Source organism: Sciurus vulgaris, assembly GCF_902686455.1.
Source record: "Sciurus vulgaris genome assembly, chromosome: 1".
NCBI lineage: Eukaryota > Metazoa > Chordata > Mammalia > Rodentia > Sciuridae > Sciurus > Sciurus vulgaris.
The window spans coordinates 11,427,743-11,440,748 of NC_136461.1; the positions used below are offsets into that span (position 1 = coordinate 11,427,743).

At 53.4% G+C, this 13,006-nt stretch overlaps 1 protein-coding gene across 5 annotated transcripts in view; it reads left to right on the forward strand.

Annotated features, from left to right (window-relative positions):
• Positions 1-6,600: 6,600 nt before the first annotated feature.
• The window catches only part of CROCC (ciliary rootlet coiled-coil, rootletin), a 41,862-nt gene continuing 35,456 nt past the window's right edge, over positions 6,601-13,006 (forward strand). For 4 of the 5 annotated variants that reach the window (XM_079105891.1, XM_079105893.1, XM_079105892.1 and 1 more), the window contains exons 1-2: positions 11,110-11,309; positions 11,839-11,977. In XM_079105891.1, coding sequence (XP_078962017.1) covers positions 11,250-11,309; positions 11,839-11,977 — 199 coding nt within the window. In that variant the 5' untranslated portion in view covers positions 11,110-11,249. Of the gene's footprint in view, positions 6,622-11,109; positions 11,310-11,838; positions 11,978-13,006 lie in introns of those variants that run through there. The other variant, XM_079105896.1, reaches the window with a different exon arrangement.

The following is a 13,006-nucleotide window of genomic DNA, read 5'->3' on the forward strand; positions in this document are numbered from 1 at the left end:
ACCGCAGCATCTCTTGCCGGCTTTGAGGAAGCAAGCTGCCATGTTGAGCTATCCCAGGACGTCAGGTGGCAAGGAGCCAAGGTGGCCTCTGGCTGACAGCCACAAGGAAGCTGAAAGTCTCAGTCCTAGGGTGTGTGGGATGCTGAATGTCACCAAAAGTCACATGGACTTGGAAGTGGATTCTTCCCAGTTTAGCCTTCCGATGGGACCCTAGGCCTGGCCAGTGCTTTGGTTGTGGCCTTGCAGAGGACCTGGCTCAGCTGTGCCCGGACTCCTGACCCAGGGAAAAAGTAAATGTTTTTGGCTGGGGGTGTAGCTCAGTGGTAGAGCATTTGCCTATTTGCCTAGCATGCACGAATTCACCAGCCCCCCAAAAAGTTTTAAGATCCAATCTTTGTGGTAATACTGTTTATGCAGCAATAGGTAACTGATACAAGAGTATACTGAAGTTGTTTAAGGTGGGAGTCAGCATAGAAAAGAGAATCTGGACGGACCTAATGGCCAATCAGAAGATCACTTCTGGTGCTCCTTGGGGCCTTTGCATGACGTAATGCGTTCTGTGGTCATGCACTTAACATACGAAACTCATTTCATCATCAAAACCCTATGAGGTAGGTGCCAGCTTGGTCCATTAGGGGTTCTGTAACAGTAGCATAGATCGGATGGCTTGTAAGCACCAGAAATTTCTCACCATTCTGGAGGCTGAGAAGTCCATACTGCAGCACTGGCAGATTTGGTGTCTGGTGAGGCTGTCCTGCTGCTGTAGGTCACATGGTGAAAGGGTCAGAAGATCTCCTGGGGTGGGGGGCGGGGGGCTCTTTTATAAGGTTCCACTCATGACCCCAAGACCCCGCCTCCTTACGCCATCACACTGGGCATTGGGTGTCTGCATGAATGTTGGGGGGATGCAGACATCTTCTAGAGCAGTACTCATCCCTGTTCTTAAGACGGGAGCACAGGAAGATGATGTAACTGGCCCAACATCACACGTTGGTAAATGGCAGAGCTGGGATTTGAACGCAGGCAGCCTGGCCCCAGCACCGGTGCCTTTGATCAGGCCTGTCTGCTCTTAAGGAGTGCTGTCTGCAGGGCCTGCCTGTAAGGTCCCATTGCAGGAGTGCCATTCCCTCCTCTAGGCTCAGGAGTGCACGCCTGTAATCCCAGCTACCTGGTAGGCTGAGGCAAAAGGATTGCAAGTTCAAGGCCAGGCTAGGCAACTCAGACCCTGTCGCAAAATAAATTTTTTTTTTTTTTTCGTGGTGCTGGGGATTTGAACCCAGGGCCTTGTGTTTGTGAGGCAAGCACTCTACCAACTGAGCTATATCCCCAGCCTGCAAAATAAAAATTTTAAAAGGTGGTGGTGGGGTGACAGGGGACATGTAGCTCAGTGATAGAGTACCCCTGGGTTCAGTCCCCAGTACTAGGGAGGGGAAATGCTGTTATTAGCAAATATTGAATGACAGGCCAAGGCATGGGGTTCCATTCCACTGGTGATTGGAATCTGCTGAGATGCATCCTGGGCATACAATGGGTACTCAATTGTTGATTTCTCTGAGCAGGGAGTGAGACCAGTTACTCTAGGCAGAGGAACTGGTTTAAGGAAAAGACTAGGGGAGATAGCTCAGAGTGCTTGCCTTGTAAGCACAAGGCCCTGGGTTCGATCCCCAGCACCCAAAAAAAAAAAAAAAAAAAAATTCTAGGAAAAGACCAATTTTGCCTCCCAGCTTGAATGTAGGCAGATCTTGAAAATTTTGTGGCTTTTTTTTTTTTTTTTTTGGTCTGGGGATGTACAGCTTAGTGGTTGCTTATGAGGTCATGGGTTTGGTCCTTAACAAAAAACTAAAAGACTTAAAGAATTGATATCTTTCTTTTTTTCTTTGTTACCGGAAATTGAACCCAGGGGCACTTAACTCAGTCACATTCCCAGCCCTTTTAATTTTTTGAGACAGCGTCTCACTAAGTTGCTGAGGTTGGCTTTGAACATTCATCCTGCCTCAGCTTCCCGAGCCCCTGGGATGTGCCACCATGCCCAACTTAAAGTTTAGTATTTTTTATGGTTACAGATGTAATACAGATATGAAAACAAAAACCCGATACTAGAATCATTTGTGATATTGTCAGGAATATAGGAAATTCCTCATGTCTGTATTCGCTGTTGCTGTGTAACACTCGTCCCAAAATGTAACAGCCTAACATGACCCCTGGTTCTGTGGGTTGGAATCTGGGTGCAGCGTAGCTGGGTCCTGTCTCAGCATCTCTCACTGGGGGCAATCAAGGTGTGTCATGGTGTCATCCAAAGGCTCACTTGGAAAGGAGGGCCCTGCTTTTAAACTCACTCACATGCTGGTTGGCAGGATGCAGTTCCCTGGGGCCACTGGGCGGGTGGCTCTCACTTTCTTGCCAGTGGCCTCTGGAGTCGCAGTTGGCGGCCTGCTTCATGAAAGTGGAAAGCAGGAGCTTTCAGCAGAGAGCAGGTGTGATTGGAATCTCAGAAGATCCAGCCCCCTTTGCTAGGTCTACCAGGGAGGAGCAAGTCACAGGCCCCGCCCATTCCTGAGGGGAGGAAGTTACACTGGGGTGTGGACCCCAGGAGGCAAGGACCACTGGGGGCCAGCTCAGACGCTGGCCTACCTACTAGTTTCCTAGGGCTGCTGCAGCATCTCCACACAGCAGGTGGCTCAAAACAACAGAAACCACTGGGAAAGTAGCTCAGTGGTAGAGGGTCGTCTCCCACGCACAAAGCCCTGGGTTTGATCCCCAGCACCAAGAGCTCTGGAAGCTGGAAGTCTGAAATCAGCCCTTTCAAGGACTCTAGGCTGGAATCCTTGACTCTTCCAGCTGCTGGTGGCCCCCAGCACTCCTTAGTGTGAGGTAGCAGAGCCCCCAGCTCCCGGGGGCTGAGTCTCTGTAGTTTCTCTCTCTCTTTCTTTCTTTTTTTTTTTCTGGTGCTGGGGGTTGAACCCAGGGTCTTGTGCTTGACAGGCAAGCACTCTACCAACTGAGCTATAGTCCAGCCCCCTGTAGTTTCTTTTTCGTTGTTGACACGAGGTCTCACTGTGTGCTCATTCTGAACCTCTGAGCTCAAGTGAGCTTCCTCCCTCAGCCTCCTAAGTAGCTGGAACTACAGTAACATTTTAATGTCTTCTTATCTTTTTCCTACTATATTTATATATAGAAGGTACATATGTATAAATTTTCATTTACAAATATGGGCTTATTCTTTATCACTGTTCAGAAACCTTCTACTTAAAATAATTGTACCATTACGTAATTTTAACATTTCTCCAGGTATTAATGTACTGTACCTTTTGGAATGAACTCATAGTATTCCAAATATGTGACGAGCAGTGATTTATGAGGACAGTCTTCTATTGTTAGAAATTTGGGTTTTTCTAATTTTTTAAAACTTTTACATTGTTTTTATTTTGACAGCTGTTTTTATTTCAAAAGACATAAAGAAGTTACTTTTGACAGTTGGCATTATTTTTAAAGCCAGGCATGGATGAAAGAACTCAAAGTGCCAAAATTTTGAGCTTAGAAAGGAAAGGTGTGCATAATAGAAATGAACCCTCAGGGCTGGGCAGCAGGAGGAAGGAGTCGGTGGGCAGCAGGCTGGCTCTGGGCTGATGGGTGGTGACCCTGGGCTCCTCAGTGAAGGCTTCTGCCCGTGCCTTCCTCCCAGCCTGGGCTGCCCTCCTGGAAACGCTCACTGGGCAGGAGCGTCAGTGGGCCCTTGCTTGCAGCCTCTTCTTTTCTGCTCTCTGCCCTCCTACTCTGATGTTTTGGGTTGTCTCACCTCCTGGCTTATTTTCTCTTATTTTCTTTTTTTTTTTCCCCCCTAATTTTCTTGTTCATTGTCCCTTGTTTTTTCTAATTTCTTGCTATTAAAAGTCAGGCATTACAGCAATATTGATAGCAGCTCAATTCACAATAGCTAAGCTATGGAATCAACCTAGATGCCCTTCAACACATAAATGGATAAAGAAAATGTGATGCATATATACAACAGAATATTACTCAGCCTTAAAGAAGAATTATGGCATTTGCAGGTAAATGAGTGGAACTAGAGAATATCATGCTAAGTGAAATAAACCAATCCCAAAAACCAGAGGCCTAATGTTTTCTCTGATAAGCAGATTCTGATCCATACTTGGGGAGGCGGGGAGTGAAGGAACTTTGGGTTGTGCAGAGGGGAGTGATGGAGGGGTGGGGCAGTGAGGATGGGAAGGACAGTAGAATGAGACAGACATTATCACCCTATATACGTGTAGCTTATACTACTGGTGTGACTCAGCAGCATGTACAGCCAGAGGAATGAGAAGTTATGCTGCATTTGTGTTCAATGTGTCAGAATGCATTCTACTGTCATGTACAACCAATTAGAACAAAAGAAAAAAACAAAATTAAGCAAATAGGAAAAAAAAATCAGGCATTGTAGAAAGACTTGGCAAGTTAATCATCATATACCCAGCATATCCAGGATGCCCATCCTCTAAGCCTCCTAGTTAAGTTGGTTTTGCTGGCGGTGGGCAGAGTCCACCTAGCCAGCAGCCAGATTTGGCAGGCACTTGGTTTTGGGAACCTACGGTTGTGACTCCAGTCATTTGTTTACCTGTTACTTAAGCAGCAGTTTTGGAACCCTTCCCCGGGAGCAGGTGAGCAGCTGGCCCAACTCCCTTCAGATGACTGGTCCCTGGGGCATCAGGGTAGGTGCCACCTGGTTATGGGGCAGGGTGACTGGTGGGCAACAGCACTGGGGATTCAAGTGACTGCAGTCCAGGCTGAGCTGAGCCAAGCCACCGAATCAGCAGGGAACAGTCTTCACAGATAGGGGAGCTAGAGGCTTCCCTGGTGTAGGTATGTGCCTCCCTGCGGTAGGCTCCAAGGGTTACAAGATGGAGAAGGTCAAGGAGAGAGGAGGTGTGTTCACTGTCCCTTTCAAAATCTTAAGTGAGGCAGCATTGTGTACGGGAGAGAGCATGGGACCGGAAGGCACAGAACCTACCTCCTGCTGTGTGCCTTGGGCAAGTTGCTGCACCTCTCTGGACTTTAGTCTCCCCTTCTGTAAAATGAAGATTTCCTAGACCTCTTTCACAGAAGTTTTCAGAGGGGACTGAGGACAGAGTGAGAAAATATAGGCAGAAGCAGCCACAGTGTGGTTTGCAGCTAATGTAGGCTGCCTGGGAGGTACGGGTACTGGTAACCAAGGGAGGCCTAGTGGCAGCAACAGGCAGGTCATCTGGAGGAAGGAGCAAGGAGCAAGCCCCCAGTGCTGAGGAACACTCTGTAGTGGACTACATAGGGGCAGGCAGGACCAGAACTGGACTCCTGAGACTGCCAGGGCCTAGATCAGGACTCAGCAGGACTGGGTGCCCAGATAGGATGACAGACCTGGGGTACCTGGTGACCAACTGTGCTTACTGGCAGAGTTCAGTCAGTCTTCTCCTAGCTGGGCCAGGGACACCTGAACTGTGACCTTCCACTCCAACTTGCAGCCGAAACCTTGGGGGTTGACCCAAATCTCCCCTGACCAGTTGCTCTTGCCTTGACCCAGGTCACAGCTTTGCCGGCACCAGGCTGCACAGTGGCAGCCTCTAGTGTGGATTCTCAGACATTAAAAGCAGGTTTCTTTTTGATAAAGATTAAACTCCCACTCCTCCCCGCTGCCAGCCCTGAAATGCAGACCCTCCTCATGGGCCTGCTGGCTTTTCTTTCCGGGTCCTTACTGTTTTCCAAATACAAAATCAAAATTAAATGTGCTTTCTCAAGCCAAGCGCGTCCCCACTCAGTCCCACGGAGTCAGACCTGCCTCCCCCTTTTTGAAATGAATTTTTTTTTTTGGTATGGGGAATGAACTTAGGGGTACTGGACCACTGGGCCACATCCCCAGCCCTTTCGTATTTTATTTAGAGACAGGGTCTCACTGAGTTGCTTAGCGCCTCGCCATTGGAAATGAATGGCTGATGCAGCTCTTGGACAACACAGGGAGATGAGGCCTGGGGAGGGGATGGAAGGAAGGGGCTGACGCGGTAGAGATGAACGTGAGGTGGGCACACATTGTTTCTTCTGTGATGCTGCCCCATCCCATTTGGGGATGCACAGGGACGGGACGCAGGAGGACCTGTAAAATATCACTATTTTACAGGTGAACAACCTGTGGCCAGGACCTTATTGGGAGTGAGTGCACGGCAATCGGGAAAAGAAGGTTCTGCCTCAGGGGTCAGATCACTGAAGCCTAGGTATTGCTCCCGGGCCCTGAGGGACCGGCAGGGGGTGCCCCCTCCGTCTCGCTGGGCGACGGGGACGCTTTTCTTGGCCAGAGCCTTGGGGTCTGACGCCTTTAAGACCGAGCCAGAGTGCAGCGGGGCTCTTCAGCTGGATCTGGACGGCGAAGCCTTGGCGACGCGCTTCCCCCCAGCTTTTCCGTTGAGCGAAAGGCGGCGGTGATGCATGTGCTGGTGGCGAAGGGCAGTACCTGCAGTCGCAACGAAAAGCCACCAACTCAGCGCGGGCCGCACGGGCGCTCGGTATGGAGCCAAGCCCCGCCCATGACCACGCCCCGCCCCACCCCTACGCCCCGCCCACCGGCCCGGGCGGCCTCGGCGGCGGCGGCGCGCGCAGGTAGGGGCCCACGGTGAGCGCGTGCGCGTGCGCGAAGACGGGGAGGGCGCGCGCGGGGCCGGGGTGGCGCCAGGGGGCGGGCTGGAGCCGCGGTCCGCACCCCCGGGACCTGTGGGCGCCGTAGGCTCGCCCTGCGCCGCCCGGCCAGGAGGGCGCGCCCCGGGCTCCGCGCTCCCGGGCCGGGTTCCCGCGCGCCGGCCGGGCAGCGGGGTCGGGCCTGCCCGGGCGCCGCGGCCTGCAGGCCCCACCTGCGCCCCCTGCGGGCCGCCTCTGGGCCGGTTCCGCCGCCCCGCGAGCTGCGCACCGCGGCCCGCGGCCTCGGGAGCCAGGCCCCGGCCCTGCCCGCCCCGCGCGGGCTCCTTCTCGTCGTTGCGGCCTGCGGAGTCGAAAGTGCCTCCCTGTGCGGACCAGCAGTTGAGGCCCAGCGCGGTCACTGGGCTGCGCTCGGGTGGCAGGGCCGCAAGAGCCTGTGCTTCCACCCCGGGGGCTTCTGAGGCCCCTGCACCCGTCCGTGTCTTTGAAGCCGGCATTTTGAACTGGCTCCCGCAGTTTTCTGCTTTTCCTTTTTTTTGTTTGCAAACCCAAGCCTGCCAGTCTGAGCGGATGCCTTCCCCCTGGTGACCACAGCTGCCCAGCCCCTGGGGAACCGGACTTGTCTGGAGGAGTGCGGCGGGGCAGGGGGGAGCGGCAGGAGGAGACCATCTGTTTACAGCTGAGATTTCCTGTTTTTCTTGCCCGATAAATAGCCCCATGTGAGCAGCAGAGCAGAGGCAAAGGGTGGGGACCCCCGTCAGGAAGGTTGGGGGAGACCCCAGCAGCCAACCCCACACATTCCTTTCCGCCCGCCTCTCCAGGCTTCCTAGAAAGCCTTTGGAAGGTAGGCACCCTGTCCCCAAGAGTCCTGTGTGTAGGTCACTAGTTTTTTGCAGGGGGGGCGTTTACTAGGGATTGAACCCAGAGGTGCTTACCCACTGAGCCACATTCCCCAGCCCTTTTATGTCTTATTTGGAGACAGGGCCTCGCCAAATTGCTGAGGCTGGCCTCAACCACCGCACCAGGGCATTGCCTGGTTTTTTAACCTAACTCCTGGAATGGCGCAGGTGCTGGATGTGTGTTCATTGGTGTCTTTCCGTGACCCCAAGCTGCGGTCACCATGCCTGACGGAATCTTGTCACATTGACCTCAGCCAAAGCCAAAGGAGATTGTTTCCTTTTCTATTTTTTTTTTTTTCATTTAATTTCTTCTTCTGGTTGAGTATCCTTTATCCGAAATGATTGGGAGAAAAAAAAAAAACATTTATGATTTTGGACTTTTTTCAGATTTTGGAATATTTGCAAATACATAATAAGATATCTTTGGGATCAGACCTAAGTCTAAACACAAAATTCATTTATGGCATGCAGTGAGCGTTGTGTAATAGTAGTCATTGCAGTTATTGTTTAAGACTTTGGAACCAGGCAGAACTGGGTCTCTGCTGTGGCTTCAACTCTTCATGGCTGGTGAGTCTGAGCAAATGATTTCACTGAGCCTTGGTGTTGTCATCTCTTAAGTGGGTAGAGCTACCATCGTATGTCGCTGCCAAGGAAGGGAGACTAAAGCACCCTAGGGCCTGGCTCATAGTCGTTCAGTATTTTTGTTCAGTATTTTTGTTATGATTTCTAGTTAGCAACTGGAAAATAGAGAAGGGGTGAGTGGTAAGAGCAGCTAGTCTGTTTGCAGCTCAGGAGTGACAGCAAAGGACTTTTTGGCCAGCTTCTGCAGTGAGGCCTGCTGGGCCACTGGGAGGGTGGGCAAGCCACACCAGGAATGACACAAAGCACCTCTCCTTTGTAGTCACTCACTAGACAGGCACAAGGGCCTTAACTGGGCACCAGCAGTATGACTAGTAATTCTAATGAACAGTAACAATAACAGCAACACTAGCCAACGCTAACTCTTGTTTTAAGGCGACACCAGGTGATAAGATGGTGTGACCCTGAGACCCGAGGTTTAACACAATAGAAACTTATTTCTCACTTGTGAAAAATCCTGTTGGGTATTTGGCAGGTGCCTTTCTATGGGGTGAGCTAGGGACCAGATCCTGTCTATCTTGTGGGTCCAGCATGCCCTATGACCTTGGAGTCATTTCCTTCCAGTTGGTGGACGAGGAAGGAGAGAAACGATTCCTCTGGGGAAGCTCTTATGGGCTGAGTCTACAATGGCACACATTCTTTCTGTCTTTATTGGCCAGAACCTGGTCCCATGGCCAGATCTGACTGTAAGGGAGTCTGAGAAACATCTGCTAGCCATATTTCAAGAGAGTGGGAAATGAATTTTCGCTAACCCACAGCAGTTTCTGCCAAAGCATATCCAAGCACACAACTAAGCCTAGGACATCTTATTTAATTCTCATACTGTTTTTATCAGGTATTAATTATCCCATTTTACAGATGAGGAAACTAAGGTTCAGAGGAATAAAGTGGTGCAGGGTCATGCAGCTGATGAGGAGACAAAGCCAAGATGGTAGTTAAGGTGGTCAAATGCTGTCTTAGTCCATTTCTGTTGCTATAACAGAATATCTGAACCTGAAAAATTTATAAAGGAAAGAAGTTTATTTAGCTTACGTTCTGGAGGCTGGAAGTCCAGCATTGGGCAGCCACATCTGGCAAGGACCTTGTTCTGTGTCATGACATGGAGGAAAGGCAGAGGGCAAGCAGGCAGGTGCAGAAGAGAGGGGGAAGGGCTGGGCTGGCTTTGTCACAGCCCACTACCCAGAGAAAGGCAGTAATCCCTCTTGACCTAATCCCCTCTTAAAGGACCCCCACCTCTCAACACTTGAACTGGGGACCAGAGTTCAGGGTGAGTTTTGGAAGGGAGGAACCACATTGGAGCAAAGCAGACCCTGAAGCTGTAGCATTTAAATTTCTCTGAGGAGTGCAGTCATTTATTGGAGAATCAGATGGGAGCTGGGGAGGTCACAGCAGTGCACAGCCACACGGGGTTTAGCTATGATTTCTTGGGACCCACAGAACCCAGAAGGGCTCTGTGGGGAGAACTTTGCGAGCGGAGCCCAGGGTTGATGTCACCCAACGCCCAGTGCCTAGCATCTTGCTCTCCTCCCCCCACACCTGATGTGCTTGGCATAGCATGTGGCACTTACCTTGGCCTGGTGGGCCTGGTTCCTGGTTGTCCTCTTGCAAGACATATTCCACAGTGGGGCATGAGGGGCCCAGTCTGGATGGATATGCATATAATGCACCTGCTGCATTCCTGGGTCTGCCCTTGATGGTGGTAGAGCCTTGGAAAACAATGCCCTGACCTTGCCGTCCAGACACCCATTGGGAGCTGCCAGGCCGGGGTGAGCTTTGTGCTTCTCGCTGCCCTGTCCTCTGTCACCTTGAACAGGTGAGAGCCGTACCTCTCTGAGTGCCAGTCTCCTCCTATGGAAATGGGTTGAGGTGAGGACTAGATTAGATGATGTAGATATATCTCCTTGAGCAAAGGGCAGCAGGAGGCAGCGGGAGCCCAGACACAGGAAGCTAATGAAGACAGGAACTTCGGCTGCCATGGATAACCGTTTGCTACCTGCCAGGTGTGGTTCTTAGGCCCTTCAACTCATTTCTTATGTGGTAGGCACTGTTGTTCCCATTTTAGAGATGAGAAGACTGAGACTCAGAGAGGTCATTTGTCCAAGGGCATACCGTCAGCACCAGCACCAGTGAGCCAGGTCTCAGGTGCATCCCCTGGTCAGAGACTGACTCCAGAGCCCTGGGCCTAACCACTGTGCCATGTGGACTCCTTGCTGCAGGGAGAGTGCAGTGGAGGCTATGGTGGACCTCTGGGCTCCAGCCCCCCCGCCCCTCCGCCCCCCAAGGACTGTACATTTAGGATTTTCGTTCATCCAATGGTCGCCATGTGAGCCCGGTGTGGTGTGCTGCTGACGGCACAGGCAGCATTTGTTTAATTCCAGATGACTCCATGAGGCAAGTACCAGTATTCTCTGCATTTTACACGTGAGGACACTGAGGCTCAGAGAGGCAAAGAAGTTTACTCTGGGCACACAGCCAGGGCAGGGTGGGTGAAGGAGGACTCAGTCCCTGCTTGGTCTGAGCCGTGCGCAGCCAGTGCCCTTTGCCCTGCCCTGCTTTGAAGAAACATCACCCCAAAACCCTGTGGATACATTTTCAGCCAGCCTTGCGAGCTCTGTTCTGGATCAGCAACGATGACCGGGACTCTGGCCTTTCCCGCCTGCAGGCTGCTGTCCCCACCTCCTGGGCTTGAAGGGCTCTAGGACCCCGCGGCCTGGGGAAGCTGGGGAGTGTTCGTGGGAGGGGTCCTCCCCTCAGTTGCGTCCGTTCTGTTCTCCCTTCTTTCCTTCTCCCCTGTCCCCCCTCTGGCTCTGCCCCCGGCTTCTCCCCTTCCCGGGCTCTCCTTGGCCGCTCTGCGCTCCCTCCGCTCCTCGCCCAAGATCTCCTCCCCACTGGCTCCGCCCTGCTCCGCCCACTGCCCTGGTCACGTGGGGGCACCGCCGGATTTAAGCTTAATCTGCCTGGTGCTCAGCTCAGCGGCCTGGCCTAGGGGTGGGCGGCGGAGCCAGCCTCGGGGCCCCGGAGAGGGGGTTGGGAGAAGTGCCCAGAGCCTCTTCCCCCATGAACTTGGGGCTGGCGGGGTCGCTGGAAGCCCAGCTGGCACTGGAGACGGTTATTCAGGTGGGTGCTGGGGGCTGCGCCCACCCTGTCCAGGGAAGGGAAGCCCCGGCCTATGAGTGGTGAGAGGTGGGTGCATCTTGAGGGTCAAAGGGAGGAAGAGGTGTGGTGGGGGCGGGGCGCACAGGCCCCAGCGCGCATCTCCTGGCGGGACTGGGGATTTGAAGGCACCCAGGTTGCAACTGCTGTGGCTGCTTCCTCCCAGTGCCCTGCGCGGAGGAAGGGGATCCCTCCTCCTAGATTTTAGGGTCCGGGTGACTTCTGGCACAGCAAGATCCTCACTCCTCTAGGTCAGCTGGATTGGAGCCCCTGAAGCCTGCGCCACTGGGGCTTGTGACTTCACTGTGGGATTTGGTCTTTTCTCCCACCTCGGGCAGGGCCTCCGCCCGGGGCCAGGACACACACAAGAGCCTCGAGGTTCTGAACCCTGGGCTTCGCTCTGCTCTTGGGTCACAGGACTTTGTTACCCTCTCCCCTCAGGCCAGGAAGCGCAGGGTCCCGGGTCCTGAAGACCCTCTCTCTTTTCCCACAGACACTGGAGAGAAGTGTCCTGGGACCGAGGCAGAAGGGCCTGAGCGTGCAGGACCCTGCCCAGAACTCTCAGCCCGCCAGCTTGCCTGCCTGCATCAGGGAAATTGTCACCCGCAACCTTTCCCAGCCTGAGAGCCCAGGTACAGCGGCCTGCCAGGGACCCTGCACGCGCGGACCCTGCCACCGGTCGTTCTCACATCCGCTCTACAGTCAGGGTCGAGCGCCCATTTCTCCAGTGCTCGCGTGGAGGCAGGCGCTCGCCTGGGAGGGAAGGGCCATTTCGCAGAGGAGGAAATGGAGGCTGGGAGGTGGAATCTGCCCAGAGTTACTTACCCCTGTTTGATGCCGAGCTCCCTTCCCTGCCGGCCTGCAGAAGCACAGCACCTTCCCTCCCAGGGGCAGGCAGTGTGGCTCAGACCAGGGTCTTGCCTGGGCGGGAACACTGATGGCACCTGCTCTTCCTGGTGGGCTGCAGGCACCACCCTTGTCTCTGGCCTGAGGGTCTGGGAATGGCACGTGGGGCAGCTGTGAGCCAGCAGCTGTGCTGTGGCTGTTTTGGGACTCTTGCCACAGTTCCCGTTTGGCTGCCAGGCTAGGAATGGGCCCTCTCCTTGGGAGGACCAGGGATGCGGGGACCCTGGAACCCCAGATGGGGGGAGACTTTCATCGCCCTCACCCCAGAGGAACAGCTGCCTGAGGCCCGGGCTCAAAGGGGAGCCCACAGGAGGAGGACAGTTCTCTTCTCCCCCGGCCTTTCTTTCCTCCTCCTCTTCCTCCTCCTCCTCCTCTTCCTCCTCCCAGCCTGACCTACACTAGCTGAAGCCCTGGCCTTAGGACTGAGGAGCGCTGCCCTTGAGTGAGGCTTTCTGCTTCCCTGGAATGGTCTGGTACTGTTCCACCCACCTTATAGGTGAGCAAGTGATACCCTGAGCAGGACAGTAATTGGAGAAGGAATCGAGACCTCAGAAGCTGGGCATGGTGGCCACACCTGTGATCCCAGTGACTCAGGAGGCTGAGGCGAGAGGATCACAAGTTTGAGGCCAACTTTGGCTATTTAGCACAGACCCGAGCAACTTAGGAAGCCCCTGTCTCAAAATAAAAAATAAAAAGGGCTGGGGATGTAACTCAGTGGTAAAGTGCTTTGGGTTCAGTCCCAGTAGCCAATAGTC